Here is an 18,735-nt window from a genome sequence, read left to right as displayed (position 1 = left end):
ACCAGCAGAGCTGAGTTCTCCTTTCTCTTTTCAGCAATGCCTTCCCACCCCCACCAAATATAATTCAAACAATTGTAATTCAGTGCAGCCAACAAGAAAACACGTTGCTTTTCGCAGCAGGGTTAGCAAAGCTCTGTGTTCTCACTTTTCTACATTTGAAGATTTTCTACTTGGACTCTGAGCAGTTTAGCCTTCCGCATGTGGATCATGCCTATTCCATTCCTGGGGTTAAGTGAAGAAATATCCAGCTAAGGCCACAATGGGATATAAAAACCAAAAAAAATCAGATCTGGAAATCTAGTGGCAAATGATAATGCCTACAAGATTAAATCTTTAAGGAGGCAAATACAGGACTGTTTGCCTCTTCTTGACATTTTCTTTGACACTCTTCCCTCTTCTTGACATTTTAACCTTTCCTAAAAATGCAGATTTCAAACAACCTAGTCAGAAAGAGCTACAGTGACCTCGTTGTATTTGTTCATAATAATTACTTTACAATCTGAGCATTTTTTCGGTGGGAAAATAAAACTGAGGCCTCACTTCACAGTCTAGAGAGATCTGAAACTAACTGTGCAGCTGCCTCATTCCCAAGTTTTCAGTGCTGGCATTCATTATGGGAAGATGGGTCCCTTTTGGGACGCAGTGTGTATCTAGCATATGTCTCACATATGAATAGGTTTGAGGAAAATGCACAGACCCTGGGAAGCATGAAAATCCAAACTGAACTACTCATGAACTTAAAAATAAATGCAAAGGACCTTGTGGTTAATCAGCAAATGTTTAACATCTAATAAAGAATCAAGCATTCCCAATGCTATGAGATATGAAATCATCCACATCAGGATACTCTACTCAGGGTAGAGTATTCTTTGAAATTACTTATTGTTGACAGCCAGCTTAGAGAAATCAGTATTTCATGTTTGCGCATGACTGCTCTTGTGAATGTCTGTAAGTAGATTTATTTCAGCCTTTGAGCTGTCATGGCCATGCAGTGTGACAACAGGAACTTGCTCCAAACTGTTGGGATGGCTTTCAGCTGAGAGGTTGTGCATGGTGTATGGCACATGTTTCCTCTAGTTGCCTCCAAGCATGTGGCAACAGGAGGGATGTTTCCATCCTCCATCAGGATGAAAAGTAGAACTCTGATTATCAAAATATATCTCTAGCATATGAGAGGACTGAAGAGCAGAGAAGGGGTGAAAATAAAGCGTTCACTATAATCTGAAATGAGGTAATACAATAAAATGAAAGGAAGCTTAGTAAATGGAACATCTGAGAAATTTGAAACACACAAGCAAAAATTTACAGTATCTGCAGCAGGGCTGATTTGTGGCCATGTATGTGAGGAGTTGAAATGATCATGAAAAAATGAGGATAATCCATGTCCTTTCCAGACATATTCCCTTTAATGAAGCTTGATGCAAGAGACCAAAGCTTCAACATGTGCCCTTAAAAAAAGTACAGCACCTTGTACTGAATTGACAGAGCAATTAATTTATTATATTTCAGAACATTTAGGGCAAATGGAGAGTACCCCACTGTCTAAAATTCCTACTCAATAAGCTAAAACCTGACAGCCCCTAACATAGCTGGTGGCACAGCCAACCTTTCTGTGCCACTATGTAGGAGACATAGAGTAACCACGGGCTCAGCACGGGCAGGAGAGACATCCCTCTATCTGCTGGGAAGCACCGTCCCACGAGCCGTACCCACGGCAGGGGTGGAAGCCTTTGAAAATACTCTCATCTAAAAATATTCTCACTTCAGTTTTGAATGCTTACTCTTTATTTATTGGAAATGTTTCTTTAGAACATTGTAGCTCTGTGTCCATTTGTTTATCCTGCGGGATACTGCACTACAAACACATATATTAAGTATTTCATTTATGCATGGAAAAATAACTTAACTTACAGATAATGTAAGTGAATTTCAATCTAATAATTCCGATATATGGTCACAATTATGGAAATACTGGTTTTGTTTCTAATAATAATGTCTGTTTTGAGTTTTATAATTAAATAACAGTGTATTCTTTCTATCAAGAATATCTTTCTACAAATTACAAAAGTGATCTCTAAGAATTAATGAAATATTCAAAAATGAAAAGCAAATTGGATAATCTACAAGTAAATTAAATCTTTGTTATATCACTTTCTGTTTAATTACTTTCTGTAATTAAAATGAGCCACTTTTCACACTTTCTCTCATTATATCCCCTAATTTATAACAGAGTACTAGATATTTTTTATTTCTTTTTTTTTTCTTTTCTTACTTCCAGTCAAGATTATGGAATTTCTCTAGAATTTTAAAATGGCCATTGTTTTGACATTAACACTCACACTGAAGTATCTCTTTCTGTCTGTGTTTCCCTGCATTAAGATTAATGAATGACCAGATCCTAATTCGTCACAGAATCACAGAATTACAGGTGTTGGAAGGGACCTTATGAGATCATCGAGTCCAACCTCTCTGCTAAAGCCAGTACCCCACAATAGGTCACACAGGTAAGCCTCTGAACAGGTCTTGAATATCTCCATAGCAGGAGACTCCACAATGTCTCTGGGCAACATGTTCCAGTGCTGTATCACATAACCATTTCGTTTACTTAAAGACAAGCACTTATGGAATTGGCAGGAGGAAGTGAAGCCCTCAGATCCTGGCAGATTAAGGTAATTTTTTAGCCTTGCTTACTTTCATTCTGGAAAAAAAAGGAAACTGGAATATAACTCATCCTTCTAGATTTGGTTCACTTTGGTGAGAATTACGATCTTCTGCTGGCAACCTTGTCAAACTGATCTCTTGCTTGTTTCACTCATGAAAGAGAATCCATCTACATTCTTCATTACAAGAAAAGTATCCATAACACCAACATCTAATTTTTACTTTAAAAATTCGAGACACGTGTCTTTATTTTACACTGGCACCCTCTTTGCCCATAGTGACAAAAAGAGAAGGAGCAGTTACAGTTCTAGGTGTTCTAGACCTGAAAGGCCTTAGACTTCTGGCAGCGTTACTATGGATGCTCAGCACCAAGGTAGCAGTGTGCTCTGCTCAGTCAACCACATTTAACCATCCTAAAATTCACAATGCACAGCACTTAATTATGATGCCAATATGAACAGATGGTTTCACATAATATAATCTTGAGTATCTCAGATACTTTTAATGTGATATTAGGTAAAGTTACGTTTAAGAGAAAAATTGTTTGGTTAGCTTACAAATACCAGAGATTCAAAGTTATCATTGCTCCTCCATGCTGATAAGGAAAGTTAAAGAAACATTTCTTATGTTTGTTGTTTGCACTGTGGGTGCATTTGCCAGTCAGCATCAGGGTTAAATCCAGCAAAAACCAGAGGCTGATTTGAAGTTGCGAGAGAGAAGATTATTATCCAAATACTTCAGTTACTTCAGCAAATATTAAAATTATTGCAATTAAAACTCAGTTGAAGTCTTAGAATATAGCAATTCTAAAGCCTCTTAGTTTCTTACATGTGAACAGATGTGGTTTCCGGAGGTCACCTCAGGCTGTTTGTTCTCAGAGAAGGGAGAGTTAAAAACTGAGCTTGCTGAAAAAAGCTGTGACAAACAGAATGCTTACCTTTAGCAAATTAATAATCCAAGCATGCTCCACGTTTATGAACACAGGGTCCTAGCAGGACTAAGAGTTTTATCTTTTAAAGCCTCTTGGAGCCTTACCTCAGAGATTTTCGTAAGTTGTTAATAATTAATTAGGTGTTTTACAAACCACTTTTAGTGGAGCTTAAGAAACATGCTTTGACAACAGCTGCTCTGAGGATGACAACATTTTTATTTCAGCATTTCACCCATCATTAAGCTGCTCTGGCAGTCTGCCAAACTGCCAGAACCAGGGCTATTGTAACACACATAAACCTCTGCGCGTGCCCCCAAGCACTTTGGTATAACCAGTTCTAGCGGTTCTGCCAGCTCCTTCCTGACAGCTCACGATCAGACTTGCAGTGTACGTCAGCTGCTCTTGCTCACCTTCATTTTGGGTGACTTTGTGTCTGGCAGTTATTACAGTGAGCCCCCAGATTACCTTTATGAACTCAGGTCCAAACTCCTCCTTAACATGATGTGTTGCTCAACTTTGAATAACTTTTCCCTTGATAAGTCCTCCCTTCCATTTTGAGTACATCCTCCATGTCTTCTGGAAGAGTTCTCTCTCTAAGAGCTTCCGGAATCCTCACCAAAATGAGAACTAATGCTTTCATTTCATAGCTGCATACAGACTTTGCAGCCAACTAGGAGTGAGGGCAGGTGCTGGCTTGCAGCAGAGACAGCAGCACATTCAAGAAGGGAAACTGTGGCGAGGCTGCGCACGCAAGTGCGGTAGGTTGGAAGCCTTGGGGAAAGCTGGTGCTGTTTGTACTTAGTGACATAGGTACTAAAGTGGAATAAGAGTGGGGGGTAGTAGTCACAGGAAAGGACCTCTGTCTTTGTCTCTGCCTGAGGCTGATAAAGTGTGCCTTGAGGAGCTTTGAGGGTGAAGCAGTGGGGTGGGAATTTGGGACAACCAGAGGAACCACCTGGGCTCTGGTACCTCGGGTTTGGGTGGTAGGGTCAGAGTGTCTGGTGATGTCTTGAGACACCATCTCCCCTGTGCCTCTGGGCTCAAGGATTGGTGCTCAGTGACTGACTCTGCTGCCCCTGGCAGCCTGTACACAGCTGTGGGAACACCATCCTTCCTGCAAAGCTCTCCCTTCTGTAGATGCATTAATAGTACCTCTAGCTGTGAGGAATCAGCTGCAGTGAATCACAGCTTTTGCAAATAGTTCCACCAATTTGCCCAGGTTGAGGAGTAATGCTTTTGGCAGGGAATCCTAAACACGAAAATATTTTGCATGGCCTTAGTCAATAGAGTGTATTTTCATTGGCTTTCCTTTGCAAACTTCACATAAAAACGCACTGTACTGTATGAAATGTTTACAAACCAATTCCAGAACAGAAGTGGTAGTACTGGGCTGGTTTTCTTGGTGGGAATGTGTCATTCCACAATTTGCCAGCCAGGACTGGCCCACGGCCCTTTCACTGCACATCTCTTTACTGGATGCTCTTCAAATGTGGTCTGGGATTGACCTATACGATGTATCAATTTCTGTGTCGAACTGTATGTGTCCTGCTGCCCTTTTCCCAAAGTGCTGCAGAGCGTTCTGTAACCATGTGGTGGGCAAACTGATCCATACCCTCTTTATATTCAACCATGCATAAGATAACGCTCGCTGTCAGGAAATGCTCTAGGGTGATGGGTAAAATAGACATCCACTGACTGCCTACTGACATCTCCTTCTGTAGACATGATACAAGAGGTTGCATAGGAAAACATCCAGGTGTCTTGAATTTCATCTCCAGAGAAAGAGACTGCACAGCCTATTCTAATGCTCTGAGCCCTCACAATGAAGAAGAGTTTCCTCATGTTCAGACAGAACTTTCTGTGTTCCAGTTTTTGCCCATTGCCCTTTGTCCTGTTGCTGTGCACCAGTGGAAAGAGCCTGATAAATCACAGTATGTACATGCGGATTTCTTTATCAGTTTCCATTAATAATGAAATTCTGAAGTAAGCTGAAAAACAGACACTTGAGCACTGATGACTCTTCTATTAAAAAACCCTCCTACAATACATACCATACTGAAAGTGAACAAATATCTAAGATATAAAAATTTTATTCTGCTCGTATATTTTTACATCTGTGCAATTCCCACTTGAAATATACCTTAAAAACTAAATGGTAAGGTTCATTTGTTGATGTTAGAGGATTGTACAGGGCCAAGATAAGCTGAGCAAGCTCTAAAAATAAGGTATGCAGCCATCATCACATTTACTTAGCCTAGGAAGCTGCCCTCTAGGTTGCTGTGCTGTCCTTGTCTCTAGCAGCAGTCAGGGATGCACACCTATCACGAAGTGTCACGCTCCTGCCACCCTTTTGTGGCTGGTGCTTGAAACCTCTGGGAGACCTCTAGCTGACAGCAGTGGAAGTCTTTCTCAGAAACCAGAAGCATTGGCTCAGACACTACAGAACCTGCAAAGAAGATTGAAATGTGCAAAACACACTGGTGGTGTGCACCAGTAAGTGATGCCAACAAAAGAGCAGACAAACTAATGGAAGCCAGTCACAGAATGCAGTTCTATCTTTAAAACTTAACAGCAGCGATGCATTTTTGATGTATTTTGTTGTTTGTTTTCACACTGATCATCAATCTACTATTGGGAATGTACATATATACACACTCTTAGGTGTAATGAGAAGGGTGGATTTTAAATACGTAACATAATTAAGATAGAAATTTGTCACACATGGTAGATGGGACAACTGAATTTTTCTCAAGAGCCATACCAGGTGCCCCTTGCAGCCAAGAAAATTCTCACTTCCTAAAACATATTACAGATGAGCAACTTAAAGATCTGAACCAAGAGTTTGTTATGAAATGCATACTTGAGAACTTAAAAATCCCTCAGACTTTTTGTAGAGAAAATCTTGGTACTTTGCAGTACCAGTGACCGTAGATTTTTCGTTACAAAACAAAGAACAGAACTGAGCACACGCAGAATGAATTGTAAAACAGCTTATTAGCAGAGGAGATGGTATTCTCCTAAGTAGTACATCATTAGCAGTGTTGTAAGTAACCGAGGCTCTCTTCATCAAGCCTCACACTGACAACTTCGTCAGAACAAGCATGGGAAGACTTAAATTGCTGTGAATGTTGCTGTAAATCTCTAAGTAAGATCAAATCGAAAGAGGCAAAGATCTTAACAATCAAAGCCACCAGTTAAGAATGTTCTTTCTTAGAGACCTGAGATACCTTTAATAAAAAGTCGCAGACTGACTCGCATTGAAAGATCACAGTGCCATAGTGTAGCTTCACTGATAGTGAACCAGATTTAGTGGGACTGATCTCTGTATGCTCTATTGATAGATCAACGATTCTTGTTCACTTCTCAAGCAGCAAGAATCACACAGTGATTTCAGATGCAAGATGTTCTAGATTTTCAGCAATGGCAATGGCACAAATGTGCATCCTTATTAGGCACCACTGCTAAACACTGCTTCAGCAATTAAACTTAGAAAAACTGCAAAACCTCACTTAACCTGGGAAGATAAAAGCTAAGACGCAAAGAACCATTAAATTACCAAGTTGCAGCCTACAATAAATTAGCTTACACAGAATTAACCTAGCCAACCTAAACTGTGCTTACAATGAGATCCTGACTCTCCATGACAGATTTCAGTTCTCTATCAATGCTTTCATACAAACCTGGTTAACTGGAAAAAGTGCTCAGTATCAACCACGCAATGTTGGGTTACATATCTTCTCTAATTAGAATATAGTGTATTAAAATTTAGTACTTCAGAGTTAGAATTGATGAGAAGGTACACTGTACAGCAAAACATAGCAGAAAACTACAAGAGCCCACATATCCTTTTAGTTAAATTTAATTTGTCAGATAGAAGTTATCTATGTACAATCAGTGTGCATTGTAACAATTCTGTTAATAAAGTCATTCAAATCTTCTAAAATATTAACTGGCTGCATAGCACATTTGACATTATTGCCCATGTTAAAGAGTGAAAACAAATGGATTTACAATAAATCTTGGCTGATCTGGGTTTTGAAGTGTTCAGGTACTGAACACTTCCTTCTTTAAACCAATGCACCTGAAAAGATTTCCAGAGCATAGTTTAGCTGGATATTTCTCACTGTTTCATTACAACAATCACAACACTGACAGCTTAGTAGAAAAACAAAAAAACCAAAAACAACCAAAAACAGGTATCTAACGTATCCAATAAAAAAGGAGAACTAAATGGAATAAAATATTCCCTTTCCCCATTTTTACATTCTGGTTTCATTGAGATATTTTTTTAAAACATGTAAGTATATCGACTTTGTGAAAAGAAGGCCTGAGTTGGTGGGGAAAGGAACAGCCAAAAAAAGCCTGAGAGGGGAAAAAAGCTCATTTAATTAATTTACAATAATTTACAGCCATTTGTTGGTTTTGTTGTGTTTTTTTTTTTTTTTTAATTTTTGTTGTTGTTGTTGTTGTTGTTTGTTTCATAAAAAGGCATTATAACTGATCACAAACAGGAGAAATCCTGGCTATTTTACAACTGTAGTTACAGAATTTAAATATTCAAGCTTGTGATGAAAAGCGGCAAGGTGGTCGCAGTGTACAATGTAAACAAGTAGCTTTGGAAAGTGAACAAAGTCCTTGAGAGTTCTCTACTAAGAAATAAAACAAAATAAATCCCCCATTCTTTCCTGAAACATAAGCACAGGTCAGTGTTTAAATGTTCATTTACAAACATAATTTAATCTGTGTTCAGCCTAAAATCACTTTGACATGAAGAGTTTTATAGTAAGATCCAGTCTGAAAGGGGCAGTGTTGAGGTCCCTGTAAAAGTAAACATCTTCCATTTCTTAAAAAAAAGTGCTACAACATTTGCAGCACAGTGCAGCATAAACTTTAAATACAAAAATATTTTTCTTCTGTTGGGATAATAGACCTTGCATCCTGGAAAGAAGTAACAATACTGCTACTGATAGAATATCCAGTCCATATCTTTCAAGTCATGTAAGGCAATTACTGTGTTAGTTTACTGTATATGGCTAAAAGAAGGTCCAGAAAATGTCAGTCTTTGTTATGTCTTCCGGCTACTCCATGTATGTTCAGGTGTACTTTTGTGATCTGATGAGTGTTCAAATGGAGATCTGTGTCCTAGGGGAGACCTTGAACCATAAGGAGACCTCTGATCTAGTGGTGACCTCGGGCCACTACCAGAAGCTCTGTGGTCCATTTGCCAGTCTGAGTGGTATCTGTAATCTCTGGAAGATTTGTGATGACCGTATTCTGAAGTGGAGCGGTGGTCTGAGTGTATCCTGTGGTCTGAATGGGAGCGGTGATCTGAATGACCCCGGCTGTCTTTTAAGTTTCCTTCCAGGTTTGATCTGTGGTCTCTGCTCCTGTGGTCATCTAGCTTTCTATGTTTACTATCACTGTAGTATCTAAAAACCAAAAGATTTTATATTAGAGAAGTACTACTGAACACACAGCAAAAACTACAATTCTATCAGTTCAACAGCTCTACGTTAGAGATACATTGTCTTTGTAATTTTGCATTACTCAAAAAGATTTGGATACTCTAGCACTGGTGCTTGCTGCGTGCATATTACAAAAACAGGAAGAGAATTCTGAACAGGTTTTACAGTTGTTGCAGAAACTCACCTGTTGTCCTGTTTATAGTGATCCCAGTCTCTGTGATCTTTTCCATTACTGAAGGCTGAATACGGCCTTTTCCTAGAGTCACTTTTCTTATAAGCATCTCCCTGATGCCTGTCTTTGTGATGATCATAGTACTGTGATAAATGTCTATCAGAAGAATAACTATCCCTGCTACTGTCATCGTGGTTTGTAGTCTCCTTCAGTCTTTCCACATCTGTTTAATAAAGCAGAGGTTATAAAGAAATCTCACACATTATAAATTATTTCCTTCACTCAATTTAAACAGCACTTCTACTGTTTGATTGAAAGCAGTGTGAAAATGAAATTATAATTTGACATATATGACCTAAATGGTTGCAAGACAAATGCATTACTGTGAATGAACAGAAAGAAACCCTAGAGGTAAGCAGGATGCAAACCAGAAATGTAGATGTATAGGGCTCAGGAACTGAGCTTTCTGGTCTTAGAAACTGAATGGAGAGTTGAAGAATGATCCACATAATCAGTGAGTAGTGCCTTTGGTAGACTAGGTTTAGAATCGTATCAACTTCCTCTCTAAGGAGGGAAGGGCCTAATGGAAAGAAAACATTTTACATGCACAAGTAGTTAATGAAAGACTTTTACTAGCATTCCTATAATACGTTGATTTTAAATCCACAATAACACATGTGTTTCTTGTGTAATATTTTGCAACAGTGCAAGTATGGAAACAGAAAAAAAATCAGTGTAACTATCAGCAACAAAAGACATCCCATATAACTAATTAAAAACTATGATCTTAAAACATAACTCTCTTTCTCTGCCACATCTATGGTGACATTACAACAGCTACAAGTATGCAGAGAGTTTCTATGAAATTTACAGCTTTTAAGTAGACATCTCTACCACCCCAAAACTAAGTACAAAAAGTAGGCTTCCAATTTTTTTTAAAAGGATAGTCAAGTAACTTGCTTCTACACCCATTACAAGCTTAAGCTATATTCAGCATGAGCATATACTTAAGATTTCTTACCTGGATTTCTGATTACATGTGTATTCACATTGCTGCTAATGTTTTGGTCATTATGCTGCTAAAAGAGACAAGTACATAAACTCATTGATAAGTCAAAAAGTTAATGTGAATTCTTTCAAAAAAGATCCTAACAAAAGGGACTGCATTACTACAGACACAAAGTAATTACTTGAGTTACATGGGATTTTCTGTGTTCCTGCGTATGCTTTAAATCTAATTTAAGCGCTTAACACTAAAAAAAATATGCTTGTATATTTAGAGAGGGTTTAAAATATTACCTGAGACTCTTGGCGCTTTTTGATTGCATGTTTGTAGAGTTTGTGCAGCTTTCTGGCATCAAATTCTGTAAACTTGGAGACAAAAATCCACAAATTTCTGAGGAAGAAGAAAGGAGAAGTTATAAGTGTATGCATTCAGCTACCTTCTATTATGCAAATGACTGTGGGTTTAACTGAAATCAATTCAACAACACAAAATACACTATGAAATCCACTACAGAGTACTACCTACCTGCACAGCAAGAATTACTTAACTGTACTTTAAGTATTTGATGAGTGAATTCCTGCAACAACTTGTCATATTTATCATCATTACTTCAGAGAACCAAGTGTGTGAAATGAAGTAGTAATAACATTTGTGTTAATAGTTTGTGTAACTGCTTACAAATATTGCCTTCAGTATATGTACGGCTTCTCCAAGATCGTTTGAAATCTAACAAAATTTGAGTATTTATAACTCGGTAATTAAAATTTAAGTAAACACAGTATGTGAGGGAAAATAAGTTTCTTCCAGTGTATGACATTTGATTTACAGCTTATTTCCTGAAAATATCATAGAAATCTTCCACAGAATTCTAGAGCCTGGTCAAAGCTTTTGAAATCAAACAAGAAATCTGAGAATGAACAGAAGCAGCACAGGAATAACTTCAAGCCTAATTTGTTCTACAAAGGAAGTAAGAAGACTAACTGAGGTCTTTCGCTGTTGAGTTGCCAAAGCCCTGAAGAAAAAGTTTGCATCCATGATTACGGATAAATAAACTGAAGTCTAAAATTCTTTTAGTCAAGTTTACTGGTAGAATGCTTAAAAGAGACCACATAATCCTGGTGCTCAGAAACATCTGAAGCGCAGGCTCAGGAAGCAACAGTCTGCTCCTCACTGTCACTATTTAAGCATTACAGTTTCGGTCTAGAGGTTTGCAAAGGTAGATAACAAGTCAGTGGTGAGCCTAAAGATACTTGTGTAACTCTGAAATGAAGATTATGTGTCTTTACAGTATTTACCAAAACCAGCTGGAATACATATTTTAACAGTCTAGAAATGGTACAGTAGCATTATTGTGAATAATAGTTCTATTGTGTCTTTCCATTTAAAGAAATTTATGTTTATCAGGATGCAAGACATGGATCTTGTTTATATATTTTGGACCATGTTAATAATTTGAAATAAACCAAGCAAAAACAGATGAAGCAACAGTCTGCAAGGGAATTATAGAACTTAAATAGCTTGCATATGGAAATGCAGGATATATGTTCAAACTTAAATGACTGAAACGTGCATTAAGACAGAATGAACTCAAACTGCATTAAGAACTGAACAGTGGAATATGCTTACCAAAAATAGATTTTTTTCAAAAAATGCCACCTCACAATGCATAAAAGCACTTAAAGTCCCTTAATTTTGAAATACAGAAGTACGACTTTTTAAATCAAGTCATTCAATTTACAGTACATTTAAAAAAGAAGTATTCTGCATATCAAAATCAACGCAAATTTTCAGCATACCCATTTGAATTGCCTATTTTTAGTGCCAATAAAAAAATCTGCTAAGTTGAAATAAAAAGATCCTTGAAGATAATAACTCTTTCCCATTGATAAAAGGATGTAAAAAACCAGTTATTTATTGTTCTAAGAAGTGAGATGACTCCATCTACTGGATAAAACACATTGCTATGCAATATGAAAAAGTCCATTACTAATCATTTTTTGGAATCCTTATTTAAAACGGCAGAAAGATACAAGAAATAATGAACGAGAAACAAGAGAAATAATTAAACATTTCACTGTTTAGTACAAACAATTAGAGATTTTCCTTTTTAAAAAAGAAAAACAATGCAGAAAAAACTTACTTCCTCCACTGTTTTATTTGCTCTGGATTTGTGTACTCCTTCAGGCATTCTGTAATGTGATCCCCAATTTTGATTAGACACTGCCTAGTATGTTCCAGCTGCTCCCTTTCAGAAAGGCCCTTCTCTGGTCTATCCAGCTGTTTCAGTGCTGCTTTGACAGGCCTCATTCTTTCTTTGCACTGTAAAATGGGGAAAAAAAAAAAAAACCAAAAACATGACCCACCCATTACTCTGATATTTATACAGGCAAAGGCAGTATAGTTACAAGCCAACTGAAACACAAGACTCTGCTCAGAGATCTTAAAATTTAGTTTTACTACAGGTTTCCACTGGAAGAAGTTGAATTTTAAACTCAGTTGGAAATTGTACTCCTATATAAAAGCAAGACATGATTTATAATAAGGATATTCAGGATTTAAGAAAATAATACTTCAGTCTAAAGGATTTTTGAGGGAGAAAGAGTTATTACAACTAGCTTTGATAATATTTGCTACAAAATTCATCACAAGTATTTAGGACAAGGCCTATTTTCAGCAACTTAAAAGCTAAAAACTGAATTGCAAGATTAAGTGTGAGAGCATTCAGCATATTTCAAAATGATGTTTTTGTGATTATTTGCCATTTAGTAGAGGATGCTTTCCTTCTCTGAGAAGATTTTAAGCCTAACCGTTATGCAGATATTAGCAGAACCTGAGCTACTCAGAGTAAAGCTGTCTTCCATATGTGTAGGCAAGTAACAACACCAATGGCAGCAATGATACATTTTATATGTGCTTTGTTGAATTTCTGTACTTTAATTCAACTGTTTTAAGAATAAATGCTCATGAAGCAGCCAGTGTGATTTAAATGATACTTGCTCAGAAATTCCATATAATAACAATGGCATTGTAAAAAGATGAAATGCATATTCTGCTTGTCCTGTAAGTCAAATCAACTAAGCCTCAACAACCTGCAGCAGCAATTGATGTTTGAAAATGTAGTTAAACATGCTAGCTAGTTGGTATCTGACCATGGCATAAGAAAAAAAATGCAGTTCAGAAATAAGAGCCTGGCCAAAAAATATTATTCCATGCACAAACACAAACCAGAATTGTTCTCTGCAAGGACAAATGTTACAACTGTAGAACCAGACTTTATTTATTTATTTAAAAATAAAAGGGAGGAGAGGGCATTGAAGAATACCACCATCACTTTGTCAAAATCTTGAGAAAAGAGAAGTCGTGGAGCCCCACCCCTGGAAGAGTTCAAGAAGGAGAGTTTCACTGCTAGTTCGTGTCACTAAATAATTAAGCAGCTGTACAACACATTGACCTAGCCAAAGCTTGAACTAGTTTTTACCAAAAAGCTTACAGAGTTCACTGCTGAAGTGCAGAAGTGATAAAAAAAAAATATATACTGTACACAGAAATCAAGTGGTTTTCAGTCACACACCCCAATCCACCTGAATCACTGGAGATGCATCCTGGGAATCATAAATGAGTAAATTGCAATATTTAATTAAAAAACTTATATAGACCTCTGACAGGCAGACTGATGAGAATCTAATTTGCATGCTGCAGTCTAACACTACCATAGATCAAATAAACCTGTCCGGCAGAAACAGAAAACTGTTGACATCTGTACGATAAAACATCTACAGCAGAAGAGTTCATGATTGCTCAAAGTACCCTTCCAAAGCCTGTTTATTAACTTCTGCTCTTGAACAAGTAGAATATCTAAGTTTTTACTGAGGATAGATTTCTTCAGCATACTGACCACTAGATAAGAAAGATGAGAAAACTGTAATGCCTAAATGCAAAAAGCAATAGTATAAAACTGCTGACCTGAATACAGAAGAAACTTCAATATAATGTCAGTGACATTCACTAGCCTAACAGTTTACTAGCAAGAGATCTCTCTGCTACTGTGATCAATAATGCTGTATATAACATTACAATAATATCAGAACTGTGTCAATTTAGAATATCTAGAAAAGAACAAAGGTATCACTAAAAAGGGACTTACCACACTAAAAGTCTTCTGATCCAGTTCTTCAGATTCTTCCGAGATAGGAACTGGTTCGCTGGTTGCAGTAATATGAACTGGAGTATCCAGTAATGGAATTTTTTTACATTTTTCTTTATTTTCAGATTTGATCTCATTTACCTAAGAGCAAAATATGAAAATGCTTAAGTGTACTTAGGGTGTGAAATTATCCTGTAGTGTATGAAAACGATGACAACTACTGCATTCTCTCTGGCAATAAAACTATGCTTACTTTCAGTGATGACACATTTAACTTTTTCTGTAGGGTGGAAAACCAGAATGGAAGAGGAATAAGAGTCTCTTGCATCCACTTGTGTTCTCAATCCATATAAGTCATGTACAATTAAAGAAGTAATTTCCTATTCCATATGCCTGTCCTCATAGTTGCAAGTCGTAAAAGCAAAACTTCAAATAATGTAAAAGATTTCAATGAAAGGACAACTGATTGGATCCAAAATATCTTTTCAACTCAAAATAATTCACAAAAACCTAGTTGCCTTTTCTAGTGCTGTATAAGATAAGTAAACCTAGTTACCTTCTCTTCCTTTACTTCTTTTTCTTTCTGTGTGGATTCTTTTACTTTGTTTTCTCTCTTTTCTTTATTATCTTTTTCTTTTAATTCTTTCTTATCCTCTTTTTCTTTTTTCTCCCTTTTCAAATCCCTTTTATTTTCCTTCTCTTTTGTCTCTCTTTTTTCTTCAGCTTCCTTCTTTATACCAATATCTGGCTCAGGCTTTTCTTCATTTTCTTTTTCTGTTTTTATTTTTTTATGTAGATGTTTCACTGAAACAATCTCATCCTGCAATATGCAAGCATATATGTCACATCAAACTGTGTTCCTACCTATAAAAGTTTCATAATCATCAGATTAAAACATACTTTTTATCTGTGCATTAGCTTTTTGACATAGATTTAATAACTATCAAGTAGAAATGGATGCAGCTGTAAAGAAAAATGAGGACTACTCTTCATTTCCTTGATGTGACACAAATAAGTACTGATTTGACAATGGTAATGAGTGGTGAGAAATTACCTCCATTTAATTTTTGTATGCCCAAAGAATTCTGCTCCTGTAAAAGATAATTGAGCTCGAAGCTAAAAACTGTAGGGAAACAGATTTGCAAATCTGAGCAGATTGTTCAGGACACTCAATTTAAGGAATATTAGAAGTTCTAGTTAGTATTGTCCCAGTAACTTTTTACTGCTTCCACATTAAACATTCACAGAGAGAATCCCAAATTCCTTTTTTCCTGAACTGTTCTGTTGGCTTTTTTTAAAAGTTCAAATACGAAGTCTTACTTACAGATTGCCTGATGTGGCCTAATTAGTTACTTCATCATGAAATAAATGCCCTATCATTCGTGTAACATTTACTTAAGAAGTCAGAGATGGATGCTCATGTCTTTTCAGACATGGAAGAACACTACAATAGTAAGTAATAAATGTAGTATGTACAGATGCAAGAATCATCATCATTATTTCTGAACTGATCTGAAATACAGATTGGGCAAGAAAATACCGAACTTTTTGCAGAAAAGTAAATACAAGGACACCTAACAAATGAATCGAAAAGTTATTTAGATTAGACATCAAGTAGGCAGTCCAATCAGGACTTCAGTACTTAGATACCATGGAAACTTTCTTGCAAGAATCCAATGACTACAAATGTTTCCTGAACGCTTAAAGAATTTTTGACTAGTGAGCTTTAAATATTCACAAAATATGGAAGTTAAGTAGCTAGAGCCAAATGTTTAGGTGTTTAAAGAGTACCTGAGGATCTAGTCCTTTTTTTTTTTTCCACAAGTACTAACATTTGTCTGTGCTCAGAAGTATTCAAGTGTTGCATAATCATTATTAAATGTATGAGAGAGGAGAAGACATTTTAGTTATTCTCCTAAACCGCAACAAGTCAACAAACAGACTTGTCTTCTGTTAAGAGTGGACTCTCATAACAGAATAAGTCTGACACTCATTCTTTCAAGTAGTTTTAAATTATAATTTACATAGTTTTATGATTCGGCTGCCAATATCAATTTTACTTTGTGGTGACAACACACACAGTTCTAAGCCTTACGTTCTAAATAAACTATTCAAGTTATTGTATCTATAAAAACAAACCAGTCTACATAGAAAGGCTTGTTTGTTGGTAGTTTGTTACTGTCTTTACCGATTCTTCATAAAAGAATCTAAATAACATACAGGAAGGCTTTAGTTAAAAATGACTTATTTATTTATTTTTTTTTTACATAACTGTATCATAAACTGTATGATAATTCTTCTCTGGCCTAATCAATTTCAAGTACACACCTACTGCAGGGAACCAGCTTTAGCAGAGGGGTTGAACTAGATTATCTCCAGTGGTCCATTCCAACCTCTATCCTTCTGTGATATATATTTGCATTAGTATTTTATTCTTTGCAGAGAGAATTGATAATTACAGAGGTACGTCATAGTTTAAAATGATTATGAAAGATACTTCCATTTAGGTTATCTAAACCAAGTAGGAAGGATTTTAGTTAATGATTTGCATTTAATTACTTAAATTGATTTCATAACCATACATAGGCGTGGCATGATATTAAATGTTACCTATGTTGTTCTCTCCAGTGGTTTTGGCTTTGTAATAAATATATTAAAAAGATCTAACAAAGCAGAACTTTATGAAATACATCTGAAGTAACACAAGATTAAGTAGCCTTTTCAGATAATGAAAGTCGTGACATAACCTGGAACTTACACATGAACATTTCAAAACATCATTTATTGATGCTGCTGCTTCTAAATGAATTTGATTTTTTTCCCCTGTGCCTGAACAAAAACATATATCTGAAGAATCAGTATTAGTAGTAACAACACACTAGCCAGAGACTGCAGTTTTATATTTGCACTTTCATTAGATTTACACTTCTAGCAGATACAATGTTCTAGGTATTCAAATAACACTGAAATTAAACAATGTTATTTTTCATAAGACCACAAAAATTATTTTATAATATAATTTGGAAAACTTGTCATAATTCTTTATCTACTGGTATATTAAATTCCATGTGATTGTACTGATTAACAACAGCAGCCACAGGAAGAAGAGGCCATTCAGGTACTCTGTTTTTACTAGGTCAAACAGAAAATAAAATATGAACTGCTACTAACATCTTCAAAATATGAAAGATATTTACCTTGTTATCCTCCTCATCATCATCTTCATCAGTTTTTTCTGAGGGTTGTGGTGAAGAATCACTTTTTATTTCTTCTTTTATTTTTGAAGCCTTTATCTTATTCTTCTTACTTCTTGTCTTCCTTCTCTTGGAATTGCCCTGAATGCAAATCAGTACTTTTACTACATCAGACAAATACCTTCTCACCATAATTGCAGAATTACATCAAACAGAATTTTAATCTTATTTATTGCAACTATCAATCATTGCTTTCCTCTGTACTGTAGACAAAGCACAGAGCAACAGCAGAGAACACAAACAAGTAAGATAGACAACATACAAGATATAGTTGCAATTCATTTACTATGTTCATCTCTTGTAGTATGATTACAAACACTACAAAAAGTAAAAACGAGAACTAAAAAATACGAAAGTTCTACTGACAACCCCCTAAGTGTATTACTTTGTCTTGCATATGAATGCCAAATTTTACTTACTGCACCAGCAAGCCTTTGTGCTTCCTTCCTTGCAAGGTCTTTATTCAGTAATTTAATGAGGTAGTCTGCACGTGTCTGTAGCTGCTTTGCCTGGGGTTTCTTATCTGGATCATCAGGTAAAATCTAAGGAGAACATTGGTAGTATGAATTGTGAATATGCATCATCAAATTTTCAGATATGCTAGCTTAGAGCACTCAGAACAAAAAAAATCTTCATAAAAGATGGTGAATCCTACCACTTCAACTATGTCAAGCAAATATGTCAGCATGCTTGAAAGCCATGGGAGAATTTCTTAAATGTTTTCATTTCTCTCTAATCGCAGCCAGTACAAAGGCTTCGAAATTCCTCACAGAGTTCAGAACAAACTGAAACTACCCTCAGATTTCTGTTTCCATTTTCATTATTACCTAAGAAATTCTGTGCTTCTCTACCAGTCACACACAGAACTCTGGTCCCTGCCTCATGCACCTTCTAAATGCAAAACTCATTATTACAGGATACAGAAAGCATAGATCACAGAATCACCCGGGTTGGAAGGGACCTCAAGGATCATGTAGTTCCAACCCCCCTGACTAGCAGGGCCACCAAACGTACACATTCAGATCAGGTTGCCCAGGACCCCGTCCAACCTGGCCTTGAACACGTCCAAGGACGGGGCATCCACAACCTCCCTGGGCAGCCC

General features: G+C 36.6%; 1 protein-coding gene across 4 annotated transcripts in view; it reads right to left on the bottom strand.

Moving 5' to 3' along the window:
• Nucleotides 1-7,435: 7,435 nt before the first annotated feature.
• The window catches only part of CHD1 (chromodomain helicase DNA binding protein 1), a 48,259-nt gene continuing 36,959 nt past the window's right edge, over nucleotides 7,436-18,735 (bottom strand). For 2 of the 4 annotated variants that reach the window (XM_052701134.1, XM_052701136.1), the window contains exons 29-37: nucleotides 18,053-18,175; nucleotides 17,577-17,714; nucleotides 14,936-15,199; nucleotides 14,380-14,520; nucleotides 12,376-12,554; nucleotides 10,529-10,625; nucleotides 10,251-10,308; nucleotides 9,242-9,452; nucleotides 7,436-9,021 (exon numbers count right to left, since the gene is read on the bottom strand). In XM_052701134.1, coding sequence (XP_052557094.1) covers nucleotides 8,658-9,021; nucleotides 9,242-9,452; nucleotides 10,251-10,308; nucleotides 10,529-10,625; nucleotides 12,376-12,554; nucleotides 14,380-14,520; nucleotides 14,936-15,199; nucleotides 17,577-17,714; nucleotides 18,053-18,175 — 1,575 coding nt within the window. In that variant the 3' untranslated portion in view covers nucleotides 7,436-8,657. The remainder of the gene's footprint in view (nucleotides 9,022-9,241; nucleotides 9,453-10,250; nucleotides 10,309-10,528; nucleotides 10,626-12,375; nucleotides 12,555-14,379; nucleotides 14,521-14,935; nucleotides 15,200-17,576; nucleotides 17,715-18,052; nucleotides 18,176-18,735) is intronic. The other 2 variants (XM_052701137.1, XM_052701138.1) reach the window with 2 other exon arrangements.

Source organism: Tympanuchus pallidicinctus, unplaced genomic scaffold (assembly GCF_026119805.1).
Source record: "Tympanuchus pallidicinctus isolate F22 unplaced genomic scaffold, pur_lepc_1.0 scaffold4, whole genome shotgun sequence".
Classification (NCBI taxonomy): Eukaryota; Metazoa; Chordata; class Aves; order Galliformes; family Phasianidae; genus Tympanuchus; species Tympanuchus pallidicinctus.
Note: the sequence above shows the minus strand (reverse complement) of the source record. Positions and strands in the feature narration are given on the sequence as shown.